General features: G+C 51.4%; 1 protein-coding gene across 5 annotated transcripts in view; it reads right to left on the bottom strand.

Moving 5' to 3' along the window:
• Positions 1-413: 413 nt before the first annotated feature.
• PLD1 (phospholipase D1) overlaps positions 414-22,542 on the bottom strand; it is a 57,347-nt gene continuing 35,218 nt past the window's right edge. For 3 of the 5 annotated variants that reach the window (XM_082766832.1, XM_082766831.1, XM_082766833.1), the window contains 15 exons: positions 21,393-21,503; positions 19,968-20,174; positions 19,036-19,252; positions 17,946-18,059; positions 16,201-16,329; positions 15,824-15,942; positions 15,571-15,684; positions 11,668-11,778; positions 10,932-11,020; positions 9,252-9,365; positions 8,811-8,860; positions 7,538-7,672; positions 5,470-5,623; positions 4,767-4,881; positions 414-4,370 (listed from right to left, as the gene is read on the bottom strand). In XM_082766832.1, the coding sequence (XP_082622958.1) occupies positions 4,146-4,370; positions 4,767-4,881; positions 5,470-5,623; positions 7,538-7,672; positions 8,811-8,860; positions 9,252-9,365; positions 10,932-11,020; positions 11,668-11,778; positions 15,571-15,684; positions 15,824-15,942; positions 16,201-16,329; positions 17,946-18,059; positions 19,036-19,252; positions 19,968-20,174; positions 21,393-21,503 (2,004 nt within the window). In that variant the 3' untranslated portion in view covers positions 414-4,145. The remainder of the gene's footprint in view (positions 4,371-4,766; positions 4,882-5,469; positions 5,624-7,537; positions 7,673-8,810; positions 8,861-9,251; positions 9,366-10,931; positions 11,021-11,667; positions 11,779-15,570; positions 15,685-15,823; positions 15,943-16,200; positions 16,330-17,945; positions 18,060-19,035; positions 19,253-19,967; positions 20,175-21,392; positions 21,504-22,542) is intronic. The other 2 variants (XM_082766834.1, XM_082766835.1) reach the window with 1 other exon arrangement.

Raw genomic sequence — 22,542 nt, 5'->3', positions numbered from 1 at the left:
TTGGATTTACCTTAATTCTGCACATTTAACTTGATTCACCACCACGATGTTACGCTCCTGGTTTAAACCCCAGTTTTGCAAAGCTCCTGGTTTCAGCAGGATCTCAGCTGTGCAACAGGGATTGCCCACTTGAGCACCCCAAAACGTGTGTGTGCATTCAAGTCCTGCAGCCACCCAAGAGGTGCCAGCCTCGACCACCTGCCTGCTTCGGAGGCTCTTGCTCTCCTCGCCTCGGCCTCCAGCACATCCTGCACACTGCATCCCTCGTGCTGGGCAGGCAGAGGAGCAGCTCGGCAGCTGGCGGCCTCAAATTTGGGTCCTCCCGCTGGGCAGGAGGAGAAGGCAGAGATGTTCAGCTACGGGCCTGTTCGGACGGCTTTCCATGGTCCATAAATGCGGCTGCTGTGCACGGATTGCAAACCCAGGGTGTCCTAGCTATGGGTGCACAGAGCAACTGCTACACTGAAGTAACAGCAAAACAAGTCAGCGTTTGATTGTGCGAGGCTGTTTCCTTGGAAGGAACAAAGGTACTGGAACTCATTGTTAGCTAGGCAAAACCCAAGCTGAGGTCTCCCCCGGGGACAGCACCAGGATTGCAAAATTGTTTGGTGAAACCTGATCAGAAGAACCGAAAACGGAGTGTTTGGGGTTTAATCCAGCAAAGGCGATACCAAGTCGGGTGAACTCGGTGGTGGCTGCCCTGGGTGGGAGGCAGGGTGGCTGAGCAGCACCGGCCAGCTTGGGCTGCTCGTCTTCTGGTTGCGCTGAGCACTTCCACTGGGAAAAGTGATGTCCTGCTGTAATGCCACCAGGCACGCCCTGTGCTCGTGCTAGCCAAAACGTACCTGCTTGGGATAAGAGCTGACAAACGCGCTCGCTAGCTTGGGGACTCTGTTAGCACATCAGTCAGCTGCAAACAAGGTCGGGCCACAGACATCCACGCACGTCCAGCAGCAGCACGCTGAGGCTGAGACCAGGAGCTGAAGCACTCGAGTTGTCTGACAAATTATTTTTAGTAAAATTCTTAACATATGATGACATTTATCCCTCAGTTTTAAACCATGCATCAAGTCCACAGTGAAACATTTATCCAGTCCAACATTTATACAACAGCATCTACATTTTAAAATATGAGAATATTTAAAAACATTAAAAACCAAGGTACGATACCGAGTGTGAGTTCTGAAGTGGCATATATTAAGGAATAAATTAAAAAAAAAAGAAGTGTTGTACTCAGGTTCAACTACAAAATAAAGCCGAAGCCTGGGAAAACATCTCTCATTTCGTACAGTTCTAAGGAATAAATGCCTCAAGAAACACGTCGTGTTTCCAGGCTTGCTAGTGCTTGAACCCACATCGCTCCTTACAGTACTGTGTGGCTGCGAGCCACCCTCTGCAGTCGGAAGGTATGAAAAGCAAAACCCCTCTGGCATTAAGGACTGACAAGTAGTGATTGTTCAGCTGCAGAAATCAACTCTCTCAAGGTGTTAAAACTCACAGGCTTCTTAATATAAGAAACAGAGCTCTTCTGGCTCTCCGAGGAGGGCTGCAGAGGACAGACGGGGCGCTGCCAGCTCTGAGCACGAGGACACGGAGCTGAACATCCGCTGGACATGGACGCAGTGCCATCAGCTGCCCAGGGCACGCAGAGCTGCACTCCGGTACCACCACCGGAGTGACGAAGCCCCAGTAGCTTGCTGCCACCTTAAAAGACAATCTAAGTATAATTTAGCAATTATAAGGAACTTTGCTGATATGGGGACGGGACAATAAGAGCACTTAGAAGCTGACAGGAGCCTCATACTGCAAGGTTCACGTGTACGGGTGGGGGGGTTGAATGCTTCCTTTTCAACTATGACTACAGACCTGTGTGACTTACAATGCTTCTGACAGGCTATAATTGTTTGAAGTTAGCAGCTTTGTTCAAACTAAACCAGCTAAAAACACATCAAGAGACAAAAGCTCTGAACAAGCGCTGATGTGAAATAACAAGACACCTTTGATCTCCGCTGATTGCAAATGGTCCAGGCATGGCATATTGCTCTGGCTCTGCAGGGGGCAACCCCAGGTTGATTTTTTTTTAAGGGAAAAAAATCAAGGGAATGTACTTATCTGCTAGCAGCATGCCGGCCAAAAGCATCAGTCCCTCGGATCAAAGATTATCACACAAACTGCTGCCCATGCACTCCCACCAGGCTAACCAGGCCACAGATTCACCAAACAGAAAGGAATCATTCGCAACTGCATCTACAAAACACAAGCATAAAAAAGTGGGAACTGGAGGAAGTGGCTAAAACTTGGGCTGCCTGGAGGAACACTGCTGTTTGTTGCTTACACAGGCGATGCAGCATGCAGAATTACTCAGTGCCTATTTAGGTTTCTGAAGATAGAAAAGACAATCAGCTAAAATGTGGTGCCAGCTGCTTTTTGAGGACAGCTGGATGACCAGTGTGATTCTTCTCCAGTTAAAAACAGGTGAGACTGGTGGCAGAATCAAAATAGAAAAAAAGAAAGTTGATTATGAACTGAACCAAATGGCAGATCAGCTGGGCTTTTGGCTAAGGAGGGCTGGGCACCCGGAGGAACACAGGTCAGACCTCACCCGAGCCCCTCTAGCGAAGGCAGTCCTTGGCTGCACACACAGCACAGGAGCTCAGCTCCCACTTCTGCAGGTCAGGCTCCCGTTAGGCATTTCTAGCAGCCTGCTCTCGTAGTGTTTGACGTGGTGCCACTGGGGAGCGCCTCTCCCAGCACTGAACATGAAACTGGGAGGCAGAGCTCACTGTGGGACCCAGGACAGCGCCAAGGCCCAGGGTGGCACCCACCAAGCCACGTCCTGGCCCAAGACTGTAGTGTTTTGCCCAGGGATGCCTAATGAAATTGCTGCTTCGCTACACTGTGAGGTGCAAAAAAGCTTGGAAACCGAGTTCCACCTGTATTGAGAAGACATCCTGCATGACCGGGCTCAAGATCGCGGCTGGGGTAATAACAAAGTAAATCAGAAAGGAGGTTTTGCCAAATTCTCCCTTCCCCTTGTGTTTACCAGTCTAGAAGTGATGTGTCAGCTCAGGGTGAGCACAGCTGGCCTGAGGCTTCACCCCTAGCTCCGTGGCCTTTCCCTCCTTGTGAACGGGGAGGGAAAGGAATGGAAAGAAAAGCCTACCTGTGGAATGGCAAACAAATGCATGAGGAAAGGGCCCAGAGCACAGAGCTCAGCATGGCCCGTGCTGGCTTCTGAGTCTCTGTTCCCTACCGCACTCAGCGCCTCGTCCTCCTTCAGCTCCAGAGATCTACAACTTTACTTTAAAACTCGGTTCCCTCTTGAAGAAAGCCTTCAGGCACAGTTTAAACACACCGACGTGTTGCCTTTCTGTAAAGGCCAGAAAATGCCACTGACTCCCAGCACCTTCAGCTCGCTCCACCGAGGCTGCCCTTTGCCAAGGCCCACACGGTGCCCCGCGACGTGTAAGCCATGCTGATTGCTCTAGCGGTGCTAAAAACAGTATTTCCTCCCCACCTGGAGGGGAGGAGAGACCAAAATACTGATTCTGATAAAAGATTGCTCGCGAGTTTCCATCTAAGACGTGAAATGTCTACGCTTGGCAAGCTGAGATGGTCGGACAGCCCACGGCAGCACCAGCAGCACTTGGTGGAGAGCTGCACGAGGGCTCTGGCAGCACACGAGGCGAGGTGCGGGGCTCCGGCGAGCCGATGCACGGGTACCTGACAGCCTGGGGAAGCAGACGCAGCCCACGACTCCTGCGCAGCCACAGCACGATCATGGGACGTATGCAACCACAGCACACAGCTGGCAGTGGTAACAACAGCAGTTGGGATGGGGTTCCTATCCCAGGAAGTGGCCTGCATCCTTAAGGTGCTCAGAATGTGTCTTAGAAGTAACTCCTACAGACAAGAAACTTCTTTTTTTTTTTTTTTGCCATAATTTCCGAGTCTTTCCTCTCCTCTCCTTTGCTAGTGTTGATTTGCTTGCAGTTCCTCCACCAAAATCCTTCAGAAAGGCACAGAGCTTGGTGGAGGTCTTTTTTTGCCGCCCTTCGCAACGAACAGCTTTCAGAAATCACGTATTGTTCATCAGCTTGTCTCTAAAGAACCAGACTCAAAAACGCAAAGCAGTCTGCATCTTCTTAAGTCCACACCTCCATGGGTACCATGGACTCCTTTGTTCCGACGGAGGGCAGCAGGTACTCCTCCTCCAGGAAGCGGAAGGGGAATTGCACCAGAAACCCACGGATCTTCTTCAATTCTTCTGCTGCTTTTGCAGGATCATCACTCGCTAGTTTGGGTTTGTTGATGAAGTCACGCAGCTGGGCTAAATTATTCACCTGGTCACTGGGCAGGCATCGAAACACCTGAGCGAAACAGAAAGAAGGGACAGGTCAGTGCAGGGCACACAGATGAGAGCAACTAAATTAACAGCCTGGAGAGCGAGGAGGGACGAGGTGCCTCTGTGGTACGGCTGCCATCTGTGGCATGGTTGGAGCACACAGAGAGGAAAGCTCAGGGCTTTCTCTGATCACTGCAAAAGATCATTAAAAACCAGCAGTAAAATTTGGTTTTCCTCCTGTTACACTCTGGCCAGCTAGAAGTAAGGAAGTACAGCCGGGTGATGCAAGGATGCACGCAGTCTGGTTTCTTGCTCCCAGCTACAGGATTTCATTTCACCGACCCTGCTTGTTCATTTGACTGACCCCAGGAGCTGGACCTGCTGCCCTGGCCCTCCCGGCCGCGAGGGGACAAGGCATCACCTTATCAAAGATGGTGGCGTTGCGAGCTGCCGTGGAGATCCACACCTCCTTGAAGAATCGCTCACAGACGGGATCCTGGTGGTCTGGATTGAGATCAGAGCCGCCGAGGACAACCCTGAGAAGAGAAGAGGGAGGGACTGATGCCTGCCCAAGGCAAAGCTCCGGGCACTCTCTGTCTTGAGACATGCCCAGAAAGGAAAAGCGTCCTTGGGACTTGCCAAAAGGCAGCCCCGCGTGCTCCTGGCACACCTTCCTGCTGCCACGGCCTCTCAGCCTTAACGCTGCCTGATTTTTCTCCTCTCTTTCTGTGCAGTAACTGTCCAGATGGGAAACAGGGGGAAGGGGGGGAGGAGGAAAAGGTCTTAATGAAAAACCGGCCGTGTTGTCAGCCAGATGGTTGCTCTGAGCGAACAAACTTCCATTAGGAAGAGACGCCACCACCCAAAACCGAGGCAGTGTGAAAACAGGATCTGGAGGCAAAACATCACTGTCTTGTTTATGAGCCCTCCCAGAAAAATCCCTGAGCAAAACGATGTGTAAGTCAAACTGCCGAGCCGAGGACAGAACGGCAGGAGAAAGCCCAACTCCAGAACGCAGCAGCAGAACCCCAGGCTAGATCCCGGCCTGGCAATGCTGCAGCAGAGGCAGCAGCTCCCTTGGCTTTAAAGGCTGCAGCACGCCCTGCCTGGTGCCCGTGCCCCACCTGAAGCAGCGCAGGCGCAGGGACTGGGCGAACTTCCCGGCGCTGTACTGCTCCCCGTCCATCACCGAGGGCACGGTCTCGGTGTCCTGCACGATGATGGCCATCTCGCTGTCCCGCTTGCCCAGCATGCTGCGGTCGTTGATGTTGGCAGAACCTGGGGGTGGGGAACAACCGACGGTGACGCCTCAGTGCTGTGTGAGACCCTCCTGCACGCCCCCCACCGCCCCCCAGCACCCGCACCCTTCGTCTCCATGGGGGCACGGCTGTGGCTTCATTAAATACTGCCTAATTTAGCTGCTTTCCCATCCCAGCACTTCTAATGTAAGCAATAAGCACAAGGACAGCACCAAGGTTACAGCCCCTCCTGTGCCAGGCAAAGGTGGAGGGCTGGACTGAGTTAATTCTGAGTTAATTCCACTGATTTTTGAGAGGAGAGAAAATCAACACAACTGCTTCACAAGCATCTCGCTGCACAGGGCAGGAGCTCTGGCAGTAAGGGACGCCAGAGCTCTCCCCGACCCGAGGGCTTCCTTGCTGGAACAGGACGTGGGGAAAGGCAAGACCACATTTTTGCAGGCATCAGGCTTGGAAGAAGGTTAAATCACAGCCAAGACAAAGCCAACGTTTTCAAAAGCTGAGTTTCTCTGTAACTTCCCAGATGCTTTTGCTGAAGGATATCACAGCTTACAAAGGCCTGGGTTTGGATGACAAGCTCACTGATGCACAACGGGCTCTCTGCGTAAATCCCCTGGTCTTTTGTGATGTAAGGAGGGGAAGTTTCCTATTTGCATTTGGAAGGCAGGAATTTGGGGGGATTTGAGAGCTTACTCACTGACAAGGCAGTAAAGCACCGGCAGTCAGGGGCCTGGAAGCCCCTCTGCCTCTCTAGGCAGGAGCCAGCAGGTCAGTCACCCACGGAAATGACCGAACAACAAAAAATGTCCGGACACGGCCTTGAACTCCGCAAGAGACCCCCAGACACCAGTCAGCCATTTGGCCTTCCCTGTGACTGAGTGTTCTCACGGGGAGTTAACACTGCCAGAAGAAACGCCAGCCAAGCTCCCTCAGTGCTCTAACCTCCCGACAGCCTCTCCTCAGCTTTCTTTCCCTGCACCTCCATCTCTTTTTTAGGTGGAAATGCGGTCGCATTGGCTCCCCATCACCTCACCAGATGGCACAGATATACGTGCGGTAAAAAAATTCAGCCCGCAGGCCTGGAGAACAGAAGAAAGGAGCTGTCTCAGGCCCCTGGGCCATCACGCTGACAGCAGCATTGCTCCTGCTCCAGTAACAAACCCACCCGCAGGACGCTGGGCGTACCAGAGGTGTGAGCTGACCCCTGGGAGGGTAACAGAGGAGCAAACCTCACCACGGGGCATCCGAGACAAGGGCTGAGCTGCTGCTTTGAACGAGGGGAGTATCTCAACTCTTTCAAAGTCTGCTGTGGGATTGTTCTCTGGCATGTTCTCAGTGCCGAGATAACAGATTGGAAAGGGTTCTGTTAAAGAAACAGACTCCAATTCTGCCTTTCTACTGCAATGTGCAATTCGGAGCCCAAGGTCTCCTGTCTTTGCTTCATGGTCTCATAATAAATATGGTAACAGAGCCACGAGGCGATAGCTAGTACTTGCTAGAACCTATTTCCCCATTCTTAGGAAAGGGAGCTGATAAATGACACATGTTGTCCAAACCGTCCAAATTTCACGGCACATTCTGTTCTTTAAGGAACAGATGACAAGTCTCACAAGTCCTCCTGCTAGAGCAGGGTTTGATACAAGACAGATGGACAATATTCCCTGCGCTGGGATTCTCTGAACTGCTACGCGGGGATTTAAAGCCAGTCTAGAAAAACAAATTAAACGACAGCTTTCCAAATCCTTTTCTCCCTCCTACCTACCACCCTCCTGATGAATTTATGAGTTTGTTTTTTAACAGTTAGATGTTTCACAAGGAAGAACTCACAACACAGGAAAGCACACGGCATCGCAGCCCACGCCGGGCACGTGGCTGAGGGAAAAACCCCGGAGGACAGAGCGGTGCAAGGCCCTCCCGCAAGCGCCCCGCTCACCGATGATGACCGTGTTGTCATCAGCAATAAGCAGCTTGCTGTGAACGTAGATGAGCTCGGTGACCAGTTTTCCTTCCAACTCTGCGTATGTTCGGAGCCCACAGAATGAAATGTAGTTGATCCACTTATCTCCAACTGAGAACGAGAGAGAACAACACCAGCGGGACGTGAGGGGGGGAAGGAGAGCAGAAAAAGATCCTCGTAGTGTAAAGCCCTGTTTGAACAGGGCATAGTACTTTTAGCAACTTGGGTTACAAAAGCACGTAAGCTGGTATTGGAGGTATGTTTGTTTAAAAACAGACTTTCAAAAACACCTGTGGGCTCTCTGATCTGCTGCCCACTCCGATACACCCCTTCGGTGAGAAGTAACCCAAGTCTCCCTCGTGCAGCGTGCAAGTTCTCCCAGTTGATACGAGCACCTTCAAATAACTGGACTCTGCGACTGGTTTTCTGCAGGGTCTGCAGGAAGGAGGTTCTAAGCAGGTGTTTTGCCCACGCACAGTATGGAAAACATGTCCTGGTGTAATTGTCTGCAGTGCGGATTTACACAGAGCCCCACAACTAACGAGCATTACGGATGCCTCTTGCATTTGCGATCCCCATTTTTCACGGTGCTGCTTCCCAGCAGAGCACAATCCAGGCGGGTGCCCACGTGGGGAGGAAGCAGCCAGGAAGCAGAGCAGCCATCAGGCAGCTCTGTCCTCAGCAAAACCAGGCCGGGATGTGCTGGGGCAGGGTACAGCTGCGGGCTCGCCGCTCCCAGCAGTGTGGCCCAGCTCGGGATGTTTTCCAACTAACAGCATCCTGAGCAGCTGCAACTGCACCGTGCTCCTCCCTGGGGTCATTCCCTCCTCCGGCTCGGGGCTGCATCCAAATCCAAGGTCTGTAAGCCAGCCAAGGCTCACACGACCTCAGGAACCTCTGCGCTGGGGTGCTGCAGAGGCTGAGACTCACCAGCCCATCACGTGCAGTGCTGCCCACCGGCGTGATGCCTCAACCCAAACCTGACCCCTCGGCTACACCAGCGTGCACCAGGACAAACAACAAGCTGTGCCCGGCCAGGAGCTGCAGCTAGGGCCTCGCTGCCCCATTTATATTTTGCAGGAGGCAGCGAGGCTTTCAGTGTGCCTCTCCCCGTCACTTGGGGTTGCAGTGCTCCCGGCTGCTGCAGGTTACCCAATTCTGTAACGGGAGGATCTCAGCTACAGATTCTGGATGCCTCTATCCAACAGCAGCAGCCTGTGAGCACACCAGAGAGGAACACAGCTCTTACCCTCTGCTTTCAGCTGGCCCAGGATCGAGTTTTCTCCTCGGCACATGGTCCTGGAAAGAAGGTAGGCAGCCGTGAGTGCCACTGTGCCTTGAGGCAACGGCATATGCTGAAGCAGAACCCAGGGAGGTAAATTGCAAACACAGATGCTTTTAAAATACCCCATGCAAGCAGAAGAAACATGGTGCTCACAGAGCGCACGCTCCTTCCACACAAATGGTAACGTATCAAGGACTGCTCGCTTCCTATAGGAGTTGGTACCATCAGCATAGGAACTGGGAAGCATTGCTGCCTTCTGAAGCAGGGCTGCTACAGGTAATGGGTCAGGAATTGGGGTTTTTTGTAGGGGTAGAGGGCAGCCTGCGATGCTGGGATGAGCAACGTGCTGTCCACATCACGGGGAAGGGACAGGGGTGTCCCCGGCGGCGCAGGCAGCGTGTGTACCTGTAGTTGAAGTGCATGATGGCCTGCAGCGCGTTGCCCCCTCCTGTCGAGATGTCGCCTTCAAAGCCAGGCAGCAGCGGGATGACCACGTACACTCGGAAGCGCTTGTTTTCCCTGAAGGGACAGGTTGGGGAAAATATTAGCCTACAACTGGTACCACCTGGTCTCACTTTCTCTGTGTGGACTGGCTTGGTTTCTGTCCGAGGCCACTGGAGAAGCTGTAAGGGAGCAGGAAGCCAACACCCGACCCAAAGTGCCCGCTCCATGCTGGTGTTTAGGTGCCAGAAACACCGTCAGGTGTCAGGAACACCAGAGGGGTGCCGGTGGGTGCTGGCAGCGGGGCTGCACCCACAGAGGCCCCGTGGAGGCCGCCAGGTGGCGAGCAGGGCCCGCCGGGCGCTCACGCAGCCTCCAGGCCTCCGGCCCGACAACACGAGGGGAATTTTATTGCATTTCCCCAGCACTTCCCCGCAGCTGGGTGTCCCACAAGCAGGGCTTCGTTCGGCGGTGCTCCTGGGCCCGGGCGAGGCAGCTTTCCCCACACAAACGGCTGTGGGACCGTGGCTGTCTGCAGCCTTCCCCACAAAGTCTGTCTAAGCCCGGGGTTTGTTAGAGAAATTAAAGATCCACCCATTAAAAAAAAAAGAGGAAGCCCAGAAAAGAACGTTATTAATTGCATCATTACAAAATATTTAGTCTAGAAGAGGAAGAAAAGTATAAGGTTGACTAAAAAAATCTTACTGCAGCATTAAACATCTTTTACCCAGGTGGGACTTTCCAAGCACAAGCACCAAAGAGTGCAACCTCTGAGACTCCAGAGAGCAGCTCCGAGAAAGCAGGCCCCACAGAGCCCTGCACAGCTACCACATGGAAAAAATGCTCATTGCACGGCAGAGCAGCACGTGAGAGGTAAAAGAAAGGAGTTTAGGGAGCTTTTTGTGCATCAGCCCAGCAAGACCAGGACACAGTTTTAGACTACAACATAAACATATCTTAAAGACAGGCTCCAGAGGAGCAACCTTAAGCAAGGCTGCCCAGGATCAAAGCGAAGACAAGCTGCTATCTGTGGTATTCACTTCAGCACGGGGTTAGGCATTCTCATGCACCAGGAGTGCCTAACACGCGGCTGGGTTTGGTCCATCCAGGAACAAGCTGCAGTCCCCTTGCAGTGGCTGCAGGTTGTAAATATCCTCCAGCACTTACCAAAAAATAAGGTTCCAACAACAGCTGAACCCTGCAGTAAAACCCTCGACATGTGTTTGCTTCCCCAGTTTAAAAGCAATCCTCTCTACAGATAACTTAAAGAAGTGGCACATCCCACACGTCCCCGTTCAACCTCCTCACCCACTAACTTGCCCTACCATGCAATCCACGGCCGGTTTGCTCTGCAGCAAGGTGTGACCTTTGCAGAGCACGAAGGCCTTGCTTTTCAAACAAGTTACATCGCTCAAAACACATGTATGTGCATCAGGGTAAGGCAAAACCCAAAAGCTTCCTGGTAGCACGGTAGCACAGAAACCACCGAAGAATCTCTCTGCTGCAAAAGCAAGTCGATGTCTGCCCACACGGGTTGTGTGTTGGAAAAATGATCATAGTGTGGTGTCCATTACGATGTTATTTTGAACCACACTGCAGAAATGCATCCGGCAGGCTTCCACTGTGTTGTTAAGAAGAGGTTACCTGTGTGCTTTAAGAATCCTCTGAGCAATCGCATCGCCAACCTTGTTCCAGACAACTTTGTCATCAGCACAGCTAATAAAGAACTGGTTCTGCAGGAAAAGCAAGCAAAACTACTGTCAGATAATGCCAGTGATGCACAAAATAAATATTTGCATACTTTCAGACAAAGAGCAAGCAAAGATAGCCGTGTGTTGTCTGAACAGATGATTTTTTTTTTAATTAGATGATGTGTGTGTCTGTGCTTGCTTGGGGAATGAATTGGTCCTTATTGATCACTCTGTTCAGAGAGTTCATATAAAGAGCAACCTAACGATAGCTTAATAAAAAAATAAGAAAAGAGGACAATCAGTGTCTCTGGTCAGCCAAGGCTGAGAGTCTCTCCAGCACAGGAGGCTTCTGCAGCTGCAGGGATGCAGGAGCAGCCCCATGCGTGGGGGCTTGGGCATGCACAGGGGCCATGGAGGAGGCAGGACGACTGCTGCACAGGCCACAGAAGTTGCTGGCAGCTTTGCGAAGAGGTTTGTGAAGGAGAGGTGTGCTGCCAGGGTACGTATGCATCAGCTTTGTCTGAACTTGGTGGAAACACTCCCCAAAATTCAGAGCACATTCTGTATTACTATCCACAGGGCTCACAATTCAGAGAAGACCAACCCTCAAAAGAAGTACCACCCTCCTGGTGCCTGCAAGCCCTGCTCAGCGCGTCAGGCTGCTGCTGCTTTCCCCCATTTCCACTCACCTCTATGTAGATGTAGTGCTTGCTGTTCTCGATCACGCTGATGTAAGCGTTGTGGATGGACTCCTCGTGGTATTTAATGCCAGCCGACCAGTCAGCAGCAGAGCGGATCACCTGCAAAGCAAGAGACCAACACCTTCGCCTCAGCCCCAGCCAGGACAGGGCAGCATTGCAACTGAATTACTTCACAGGCACTGCTGCCTCTCAGGATCTCACTAAATAAAGCAAAATGTGCGACATTGACCATTTTTCCTGCATTTGTAATACGCGAAAAGGAAGCTTAAAAATAGAATTAATGCTTAATGATGTTTTGATAGAAACAGAGGTGCCCTGTCATGTTGCTGCTTTACTCCCCTCTCCCAACAAAGCAGCTCTGCATGAATTAGAACTAGCCCAGAAGACCTGCTCCTGCTTAAGGTCTTACAATAAGCTCTTTTTAAAACCATCTGAATTTCCAGGTTTAGGGGTGCACATCTACTCGGTGACCTCTCTTCTTCAGCTGGTTTTAAAGCTGAGGTCTCCAGCCGGGTCAATGCCTTTTCCTACCATAATAATTCCTAATAATACTGCACACAATTATTCAGCCAGCCTGATCATGCCGACCACATCTTTGTCGTGTGCACCTGAGGCCATTTATTTCTCCTACCAAATTCTTGCAACACTTGGCAACGATACGACTCTGACCACTCATTGTCCAGCTGCCCAAACTCATTTATTTATTCGTGCTGGAAATCCACTTCGAAAGCGGATGCTGCAAGGTCCCAGGGCACGTTCTCCTCCTGCAATAGCGCCAACCCAACGTGTGCCAGCTTGTTTGCTCGTGCCCTCAGCCACGTTCAGCCCCTGCCCCACAGCTGCCTCCTGCTCAGCCCGACCAGCAGCAGCGAGGGCATGCCCTGAGCCACGGTCTCCAAGCTGAAAGCGTAGTTTTTAATTACATGTCGGTAGTGTTCAGGGAAAATAATTAGTCTTGATTAACCTCAGTCTTTAAATGTTGTCAAGATAAAAGCATGGGAACAATAGCCTTAAAATACCGTGGAACAGCCATTAGGGCAGCCCAGCAGCTCAGTCATACGCCGGACAAGATCCGAACGGTGCGGACCTGTGAAATGTGTGTCAGTATATGAACAAACTGTCCTTTTTTGGGGTTCAGCCTCATTTTTTCCTGGAAATCCCTCCGGTGGATTTCTCTTCCTTCCCCACATCCAGCTCCAGCTTTGGGTTTGCTCTGTTACCATCCCTGACACCTTTGCCTGGAGCCCTGCTATTACTTCGTGGTCTCCCTCCACCACCACAGGTGTGCTGCAGGCTGGAGCCCAGCTGAAGGTAATTCATTTCCCTAACAGCCGGGGCAGTGACCCAGCGGGGAAGGCTGGGCACGGCAGAGTCAGTGCATCTCTCACTCCTGGAGACCCGTCCTTTCCTAAGGGAGAGCTTTAAATGAACTGCTTTAAACCTGCACTGCTTTGCTCAGGAGAAAGCATCGTGAGCTGCTCACAGCCCTGCCACCGAGAGCTCCATTCTCCTCCCTCTCCTCTCACTGACGTCTCGCACAGCAGTGCCAAGTGCTGTGCTGGATTTGTCATCTCCAGCTCCTCTAACTGACACAAGAGCAATAAATTTTCAGCTTGCTCTGGGCTAATGCATAAATCCTGGACAATGCAAGACTTCAAAGAGGTGTGGTGGGCTTTGGTCACGGACAGAGCACTAAATCCTCACTGCATTTACATCACGAGCTGGATATTGCCTCACCACGCCACGTCTTTGCAGCGCTATCTTTGGCTGATAACTGCAAGGGCTGGAATGGAAATTGAGAAGGGAACAAACCAGCACTGCCTTTGGCAGCTGGCTTCTTGAGTCTTGCAAAACCCGTGTGCAATCACGGCGCTATTGTGAGCAAAGCCCCAAAGTTCAGACACGAGGGGATGAGGTGCTCAGCCCCTCTGCCCACACGGGAGCCCTGCCAGCACCGATCCTGCTCGCCCTGCCTTCTGAAAACCCTCCCTAAAATGCACTTTCCTGCTCCTCTCTGCAAAGGAGAGCAAAGCCAGATGGCACAAGGAGGTCAGAGCCTGTCGATGACAGGTCGGTGGCGCAGCCCAGCAGTACCAGTGCAATCCCCACAGATCCTTTGTGTTCTCTCTGCCTCTGATCTGCCCACAATTTAAGACAGATTTGCAGACAGGCTCAGAAACAAGAAAACCCTCAGCCAGATATTCCACAGACGCCCCACACCCAGGGACACTGCGGGCAGTAACTTCTGGTCTGACACTTGCCTGTACAGCCCCTACCCAGCACCAAGGCAGAGAGAACATGGGCTTGGCTGGCGTCTGAACAAAGGATTCAATATCAGGACCCTGAGGGGCCTCTAAAAGCTGCAACGGGGCATAAATTAGAGATGAGCAAGGTAGTTTCAAATTAATAATTCACAAGACAAACCCGCTCTCTTTTCTCTATTTGCAGCATCACCGAGAGCAGCCCGTAATTTCCTGGAACTGCCAGTCACTCGCCGTGCCCCAAAACGTCGCGGCGAGGATGTGCAGTGCCAGGCAGCACCCAGGGCAGGCAGCAGTCCCTGTGTCAGCACCGGGGGCTCGATGCACGTCTCCTCCTCCTCCACCACGGGCTGATGCACTCAGCCAGCAGCCCTGCGGCACGGGGCCCAAGGAAAGGCAGACCTGGGGCTGTGCTCAGGGTGGGTTCTCCTCTGGGAACTGCTTTGCAATCAGTAGGGTCCAACTTTGGGGCCCATCATTTAAAAGTTGAGGCTTATCTTGAGGTTCAAGTGTGTGCTCCGGGGAAACGAGCCCCCTTGCTTCCATGAGAGCCAAGTTCCCAAAGAAGCCGGTGTCACGGACACAGCTGGGGAGGTACTGCAGCCACATGATGATGCCCGGAGCGAGACCATTTCCCAACAAGCTGCAAACATTGCTTTGGCGTTTGATGTAAAATGCTCAAACCCGTTTGCATGAGACAAGGCTGACACACTCCCGTGCTGGCCACCCCTCACACCACGTGGCGAGGCACAGACAATGCCCTGGCAGCCCACAGCCTCGGAAAAATGCGTCTTGTTCCACCAAGCTTCCCCAAGCGCTGCTGTCATCTGGGTGGACCACTCCTTACGAACAGCGGAGGCATGTGTTTTTCCTGGTTTTGGTCTGAGCCATTTTATTTCATGCAGAGGCACCCCACTGCCTTGCTGCTTCAGCATAACTGTTTTGGCTTTCTGTCCCTCAACGAGTTTCTGTTGGTTAACACTTGTATTCAATATTTGCACCAAAACACAGCTAATAGCTCTTAAATATAGCTCTTTGCTCCTGACTAAGGAACTGTCAGAAACGAGACTGGACTGAGTGTGCAGAGGACCCACAGGACTTAGGGGCTACATAACAGAATGCAGATGAAGTTCAACACAGAAAGCAACGGCCATGAGACTCCTCTTAATCCTGGGCTTTAACTGACCACCAGCCACCAGGACAAGGCATTGGGGGCCTGGCAGATATATCTGAGAAAATCTGGGACAAACACTCAGTGTCCAGCCCTGACCCACTAACCCACCCAGAACACAAAACCAAACGTGGCCATTAGAAGAAGAGCTGCAGAAAACAAACCAGAAAACTACACAGCTCTAAAAGTCATGGTGCTTCCAAAACTTGAGTACCACATGCTGTTTGGCCCTCTTATCCCCAAAGACAGAGGCATGAATTAACGCCTCTCTTTTTAAAGAGTCGCGTTATTTTATCATAACTGAGGACATGACCACCTATGCTGCGAGCTAAATTAAGCAGGAGTTTTTCATTTTATAATTTTAAGTTCGTTTTATAATTTTAAGTGGTGACACCTCCCTCTGGAAAGACGGATAGAGCTCTCCTAGGGGAAGATGAGCAGGAGACCATCAGCACCCACCTGGACCGTGGCATGAACAGCCTCAGGCACCTGGTACTTCAACTCGTTGGCAGTTTGCTGAGTCTTTGGCAACAGGAACGGGTAGGACAGGGATCGGTATTTGGGCTTCATGATCTGCCGGGCGGGAAAAAGAAAAGAAAAAGTCCTTGAAGAGATCGAAGCACAGCAGAGTAACACACAAGACAAAGCAAGCATGCCTGTGGAGGTGGACAAGGCACGTGCCGTGCTGCCAGCAGCGATGCCCCCTCCCCACCTTGGTGAAGTTCCAGCGCTGGATGAAGTGCCGGGCCACGTCGCGCGCCGCTTTGCCGTGCACCACGGAGGAGATGTCGTGCCAGGGCATCCTGGGGGTGGTGTATCTGTCAATGAAGTCTGCGGGACAGGAAAACGCATCGGGATCTCTTCAGACAAAGGGCATGAACAGGGAAAACTGCAGCATCTCCTTCCTGAAACTCAAGCCCTCTGGGATGGGGCACCAGGGGCTGTGCAGATTGATCTGGATTCACCATGCAGTCACCCACAGGCACGTCCAGGGACCATAAGAGCAGAGCTGGCCCTTTCCATGGGAGCTTTGCTGCTGCTTCCCAGCAGCCAAACCCAAACGGTCTCATCTCTTCCAGAGGCACTTACCAGCAAAAGGTTTGTCAAGCTGAACCCAGTCTTTAAAGACGAAGTTGCAGTAGTCTTTGCCATGCCAGAACCTGGTCTCCCCGAGCAGCTCGCCAACGCCCGTCTTCAAGCTGCGGATGGATCCTTTATCTGCCACGGGCAAACAAAACAGAAACACATGCTCCAAAGTCATGGCTGTCCCTCACCCAGCACTGGTGACAGACCCACAGAAAAGCACCGGTGGGACCCAGTCAGCTGAGGCCATTTTCTCCCTAGCCTTTCTGTTGCTTTTAGAGATGCATTTTAGTGTTTCTTCTTCTGTTTAAATATTTGTTATACGATCAGGATAGGCTGTATATATCTGAGTTTGCTATGGAACCAAAATGCTGAATTCTCTCTACACTGGACCTAAAAATTACCCCGTAATTATTTGTCTTTCCACCTAAATGTTACCATGGGGGAGTCCACGCACAGCTGTGACTGACCTTAGTGGCCCTGTGTACAATAATGTCATGTGTATCATCTACCTAATCTGTTTTACAACGTTAACTCCAACTTTTCTGCTAGATGGTTTATGAGTTTGACTCCACAGTGGGGTGTAGCCGTCACCTAATGCATCAGACACTGCTGCCACAATTCCACAGTACCATGCCCATCGCAGAAGTCTTCTCCCCACCCACCCCCATCACCAGTAACCACAGCAAACCCCTTTCGGCATGCAGCAAGCCCGGGGTGCACAAAGCGAGCCCTGCCAGCGCTGTCACAATTGCTGGCGAGCCGAGCAGAGCCATGCCAGGAAGGCCATGCAGCAGGCAAGCACCACGGCCACTGCGGGAAGCACGAGTGCAGTGAGAGTCCAGGTGGAGCTGGGGAATCGCTGCCCCTGCGCACTCCGATGGGATGGATGGGGCATGCTGCCAAGGCAAGGTGTGCTTCACGTCCTGAGCTTTGCTGACTGCTCTTCGACTCGTGAATGAGCATGAGGTGACCGCAGTGGGGACTGCACTCCGCTTCCAGGGGAAGCAAAGGCATCTGTTCCTTGCTACGTGCCGCTGCCTTGTGATAACCATTTGATAATTGGCAGCTCAGGCCTTACAGGGAGATATTAAGAGGAAAACGTTGAAGAGCTGCTCCTCATTCTGTACTGAAACTCAACAGTGTCTGGATGGGGTACTGCATTTGGAAAGCCCTTTAACAGCACCTTTTGTCATCAGTCCAGAGACCAGAGATCAGAACAGGTCAGTGTTCCTGACTACACAACTCCTTTCTCAACCAAGGATGCTTTCACCGGCTTCAGTAAGAGCCAGAACAGGGGCTCAAGTCTTCTTCATCCAAGCATAGGTCTGGCAGCTGCCACCTTGCTGCTTCCTCTCTCTGGGTTTGCCCTCCTGCATTAGGCTCACTTGGAAATATCCAGTGCAGAAGTTCCCAATTCCAGTAACAAGCCCCTTCCTTTATGGGAAGAGAGCTGCTGAAAAAATCATATTCCAGAATCAGAGCTAATTTCTCAGCTGTTCTCTGATACTATTGCAACCTTTAAAAATATTTATTTAAATTTTTTTTTTTTTTTTGTATTATGCTGCAGGTTTTTAAGCACCTGGAGAAGACATTTCTGTGAGGATGTCCTTGGAGGGGTGATGAGGACGAGAACATCAAGCAGCACAGCCTGATCCTGGCACCCAACCTAACTCTCACCGTAGCTACAATGCAGAAACATCAGCAGCTAAAGCCTGAAGGGGGCTGCACCTCTGCCTTCCTCCACTTACCCTCCTGAGGCTCAGTGAGCCCCTGTTTGGACTCAGTGTGGTGATGGAACATTCTCAGGTGGGGCTTTAAACTCTGGATTAAATTCGGTTGACTCCTAGGGGGGTTACAGTAACCTGCAGAAAGTCAAGATGCTCTATTTATGGCAAAAATGCACATCCACTTCTGCTACACTGCGTCCTGCTCCTGCCTTATGACACCTTGCATGACAGAAGTCCAAATGAGCTGTCAGTTTGCTGAAAGTACAAGTGACAACATGCAAAGAACCAAGTTCAAGACCCAGCTGGTTTTAAACCGAACACACAGCAATGACTTTGCTACCTCGGTATACATCCTGAGCAACCAAACAACCCTGTGACCAACCCAAACTGGGCTCCAGCAAAGCCTCCTCCAGCCAGGGGAAGGAGAAAGCACTGCTGGGAGTGACGAAAACTCAGATGAGTTCCCACCTGGAGCATTTACAGCTTCAAGAGTGAAGGACTTCCAGCAACAGATTTCAGGAAGAACTCCATGAGGGAATGAACGTCACTCTGACCCTTCTCATTTTAGCTTTGAAATGACATCCACTTTTTATGTGGGGAATTAAAAGCTGCATTCAAACATTCAATGGTTGAATAGTCTCTCATCTCTATCAAGTGGGTAAATTGGGAATAATTTAAGTGAATGATTTAAACCTAAGTAACCCTAGCCAATGAGAGGGGATAATCATACTCAGAAAATGCTTCAGTTTTCCAAAATAAATACAAACTGGAAAACAAAAGACTCAATTCTCCCTTGCAGGGACAAAAATCTTCCAGCATTACAAACGTTAGGTATCACGCACACCGCATCCCGTCACCTGGCAGCTCATGACAACTGCTAGATGCAAACCCACCTAAAACTTTTTTTGTATATTTTGCAGTGAAACGAATTTACATATTGACTAAACACAGTTATTATTCTGATAGCTAAAGAATTCACCAGCTTTTCTTCTTAACAAAGCACATATTACCCTAGAAATTATGTGAGTCTGCACGTACGCCCACCCACCCACCTCCGCACACACTTTATATATGTCGTTTGGGTAAAGCTGAGATGAAAAACAGCACTTACTTGATTCACTGTCTATGCTGCTGACGCTATCAGCGTGGTGCATGCCATGCTTGTGGAGATGCTTGTAAATACTGAACCTTGAGAACTTCTTGGATTTTCCTATCCCTTTCATTCTTGACGAGTCTGGGACATCATCAGCATTCCTCGGGAACAAACGGCTTTCTGGGGACGGGGCTTGGGACTGCAGGGCGATGTGTTCAGACGACTCCGCTGTGGACTTAAAAGACACAGGACGTTGCTGCAGGTGATGCACAAGCACATTCCCTTTTATTGCAGGTCATCATTCATAGAAATGCTCAGAAACAGCCATCAGCCAAATTTTGCTCTGTGGCAAAATCTGCTTTGGTGGGAGCTATGAATGCCTTTGGAGGAGAGGGTCTGTACAAGGAGCCACCGAGCAGGAAAACCCAGTGATACTGGCAGTGTATTCCTCAATCAATTACCCATAAACTTACTCAGGTTACCACTCCCTTTGTAATTCTCACACACTGAGACCTCTTTATTTATTTATGTATTTTTTAGGAGAGATTTGGTTACATAAATACCCAGGTCAGCAGAAAAGCTCAGCAAGTGAGGCAAATGCTGAGGGCCCCAGCGTCCCAAAGTTCAGAGCACTCTGAGTGCCTACAGTACATTTTTAGCGAGGCTTTACTAAGAGCACAGCCTCCAAATTGTGAGTGCTGCTCCAAGCTCCACAGGAAACCCAGCCCTAGCTGCATTTCCTATCTCCATGCCCTAGCAGGGGCCGGGCAGGACCTACCCCGAGGAGTCATTCGGTGCTCAGACGAATCCCTTCTTCCCACGGCTACTCCTCCTTCATCCTCCCCAACCCAGCCCTGTGCTTTGAAGCAGATGCAGCGTGCTCATCCCCACCAGCAGCCCTTTGTCAGGCAGGTGTCAGCACAGCCTCGGGCTGGAGGCAGCTCACTTACTGCCAGGTTGGCCGTCGACACCGACTTCACCGCCCCCATCCTCTTGACGCTGCCCACGTCGGTCAGGCGGTGCTCGTCGTCGTCCCAGCGGCCGTACGCCAGGTCGATGCCACCCACGAACGCCACCGACTGGTCGACGATGACGAGCTTCTCGTGGTGGGCCCAGAGGTACACGGAGGAGGACACGTGGTCCGGGTGTCTCATCACCTGCGGACAGGAGCAGCACCCATGCTCAGCGCCACTGCCCAGCTGCACCTCCTGCCAGAGCGCTGCCCCGCGTGTTCGGCTGCTCAGGGCAGCAGGAGAGCACTGGACATTTGAGAGATGCGTCCACACAGGCTGCTGGGAATCCTAAATGGGGTATCCCCCTGCAGCAACGCTTAGTGCTGTTGGGATAGGTCACATTTACAGCAGCATCGCTGCGTTCGTAAAAGCATCGTTGTCAAGAAATGTGTTTCTACAAGTAACAGAATGCTCTTGGCACAGCCGTAAGAGCTGAGCTTCCAAATACAGAACCTGATAGGAAAGAAAACAACATATTGGTGATCTGACTCACTTCTTTGGTTGTTGCTGCTACACAAGAGAAATGAGAAGCCGCTTTTTTTTTTTTTTTAAATCAGCACGTTGTTTGACATTTGTTTATGACATTCTTTTGACATTTGTTTATGACAAAGCCACTTCTCTATCTAAGCACGCCGTACGTAGCTTTATTTTTAATGCCAGCAGAGAACCATCAGACTGACATCCTGCGGAAGGTGCTGCGTGGTTCACCTGCCTGCTCCGGGCAGCCAGCACTGCCCTCCCTGCAACATTTTCCTGTTTGGCTGGGAAGATGATGGCGAGTTAAAGCTTTGCTGTGACAACCAACCAAGTGATAATCAATCGATTATTTTAGCAGTTTGTTCATCACCCTTGTGCGTAATATATCTTATTACAACGTATATGTCTCTAATTTAAAGGCACGGGACCCAGCCTTAGCTGCTGGCTCATGTGCCAGTTTGTTTTCTGCTCGGTGGCAGAGCAGCAGCGTGACAGCACATAGCAGGGCAATGATGGGCATTTATGACAGCAGTGTAAACACCCCGTGTTGACTCTCGTCATCTATGCACAAACAGGAGTGCTGATGAGGCAACATTCTCACATCATCATTTTCCATTTGATGTAACCCCATAAACCCGTCCTATGAAATCAGTTTCTCACGAATTACGTGAACAGCTGCCTTGGCACTTGTAAACTAAGCAGTTTTATGTTCAATTATAACCCAAAGAAACGAAGTTGCCATGCTCAGACGTGGTAATCATGGTACGGGTATGTCTTGACAGCCTGTAACAGTGGGAACCTCTGCTCGTCCAATTCACACCCAAACTAGCTGCGAAGCGCAGTCGGACGCTGATGTCCCGCGCACAGCGCCGGGCATGCAGTTACCTTGATGTTTGGGTGGAGATGCATGAGCGTCCGCTTGCTGTACTCGCTGTTGATCCCCAGGGCAAGCTCCACCTCCTTGTACAGCATGACAAAAATCTTCACTCCCTGTTGCTGTCGGAAATAAAGAAGACACACGGGCATGTAGATATTTCAGCGGCACAGCCCATTTCCCAGGTGAGGAAAGGCAGAGGCAGTAGGCACGCTGCTCCTGCAGGCAGCAAGGCAGGCCGAGGTCACTCACTGCTGCTTGCATTCCTGCAGATCCACCCCGAGAGCCCACGGCAGGCAGGGGCCTGCACGGCTCAGGAAAGGCACTCAGCCTCCAGAGGAGGGCTCAGCACTGACTCATGTGCAGGGCTGAGCCACGCCAAAGCCTCCCAATCGCTTTTGCTTACAGCAGCTACTTTTAACCTCCCTTTGAGGCAAAATTTTGCAAACGTGATTCACGCCACGTATTGCAGGTACCCACTGACCTCCAATTTTCCGCTGCTTCGTGCTGCCCTGAGGTTTGCCCGCAGTTAGCAGCACACGCAGGGCGCCAGCAGCAGGGCATCCCACGGACATCGCTCTCCCAAAGGAGATGCAGCCGAGGGGATGCCAGTGATTGAGCTCTTTCTGCTGGCAGGGCTGAGCAAGTTCGTGGAATACAGCGAGCAGGACTCAAAGGCTGGTGCTTTTTGTGACTCTGATGGGATCCACGTGAGGGTTTCTAAGGACGCAGCTATGCTGAAGCACGGGCAGAGCTGCCAAGTACTTCCCAGCCCTCGGCAGGTGGTGGTCACACGCTGGGACAACTTCACCTGCGATAAAGCAGGAGAGCTTCAAACCTTGGAGTTTGCCAGTTTGAACTAAGGGTCAAACCTTTCCACAGCCTTTTAAGTTCCTATTCCCACAAAGCTGCTCCTGAGAGCTTGGGCAGTCTCCAAAGTGCGGCTGATATTCTGCTGTCCAGGGAGCACCACATATGCATAAAAGACAGACAGCCCCATCCCTGCCTAGACAGCAGCCTGCCGACCGCCCTGCTGAATCAAAAGGAGCAGGTAAGCATTTCCAGGAGCTAAGCTTGAGACACTCCTGACTCTTACAAGGTATTTATAGCCACAGGAAAAGCCACGTTGACACGACGAACAAAGCCAAATTCTTCCAGCGA

The sequence above is a fragment of the Aythya marila genome (genome assembly GCF_965140915.1).
Source record: "Aythya marila genome assembly, chromosome: 9".
Classification (NCBI taxonomy): Eukaryota; Metazoa; Chordata; class Aves; order Anseriformes; family Anatidae; genus Aythya; species Aythya marila.
This window is presented reverse-complemented; position numbering and strand designations above follow the sequence as displayed.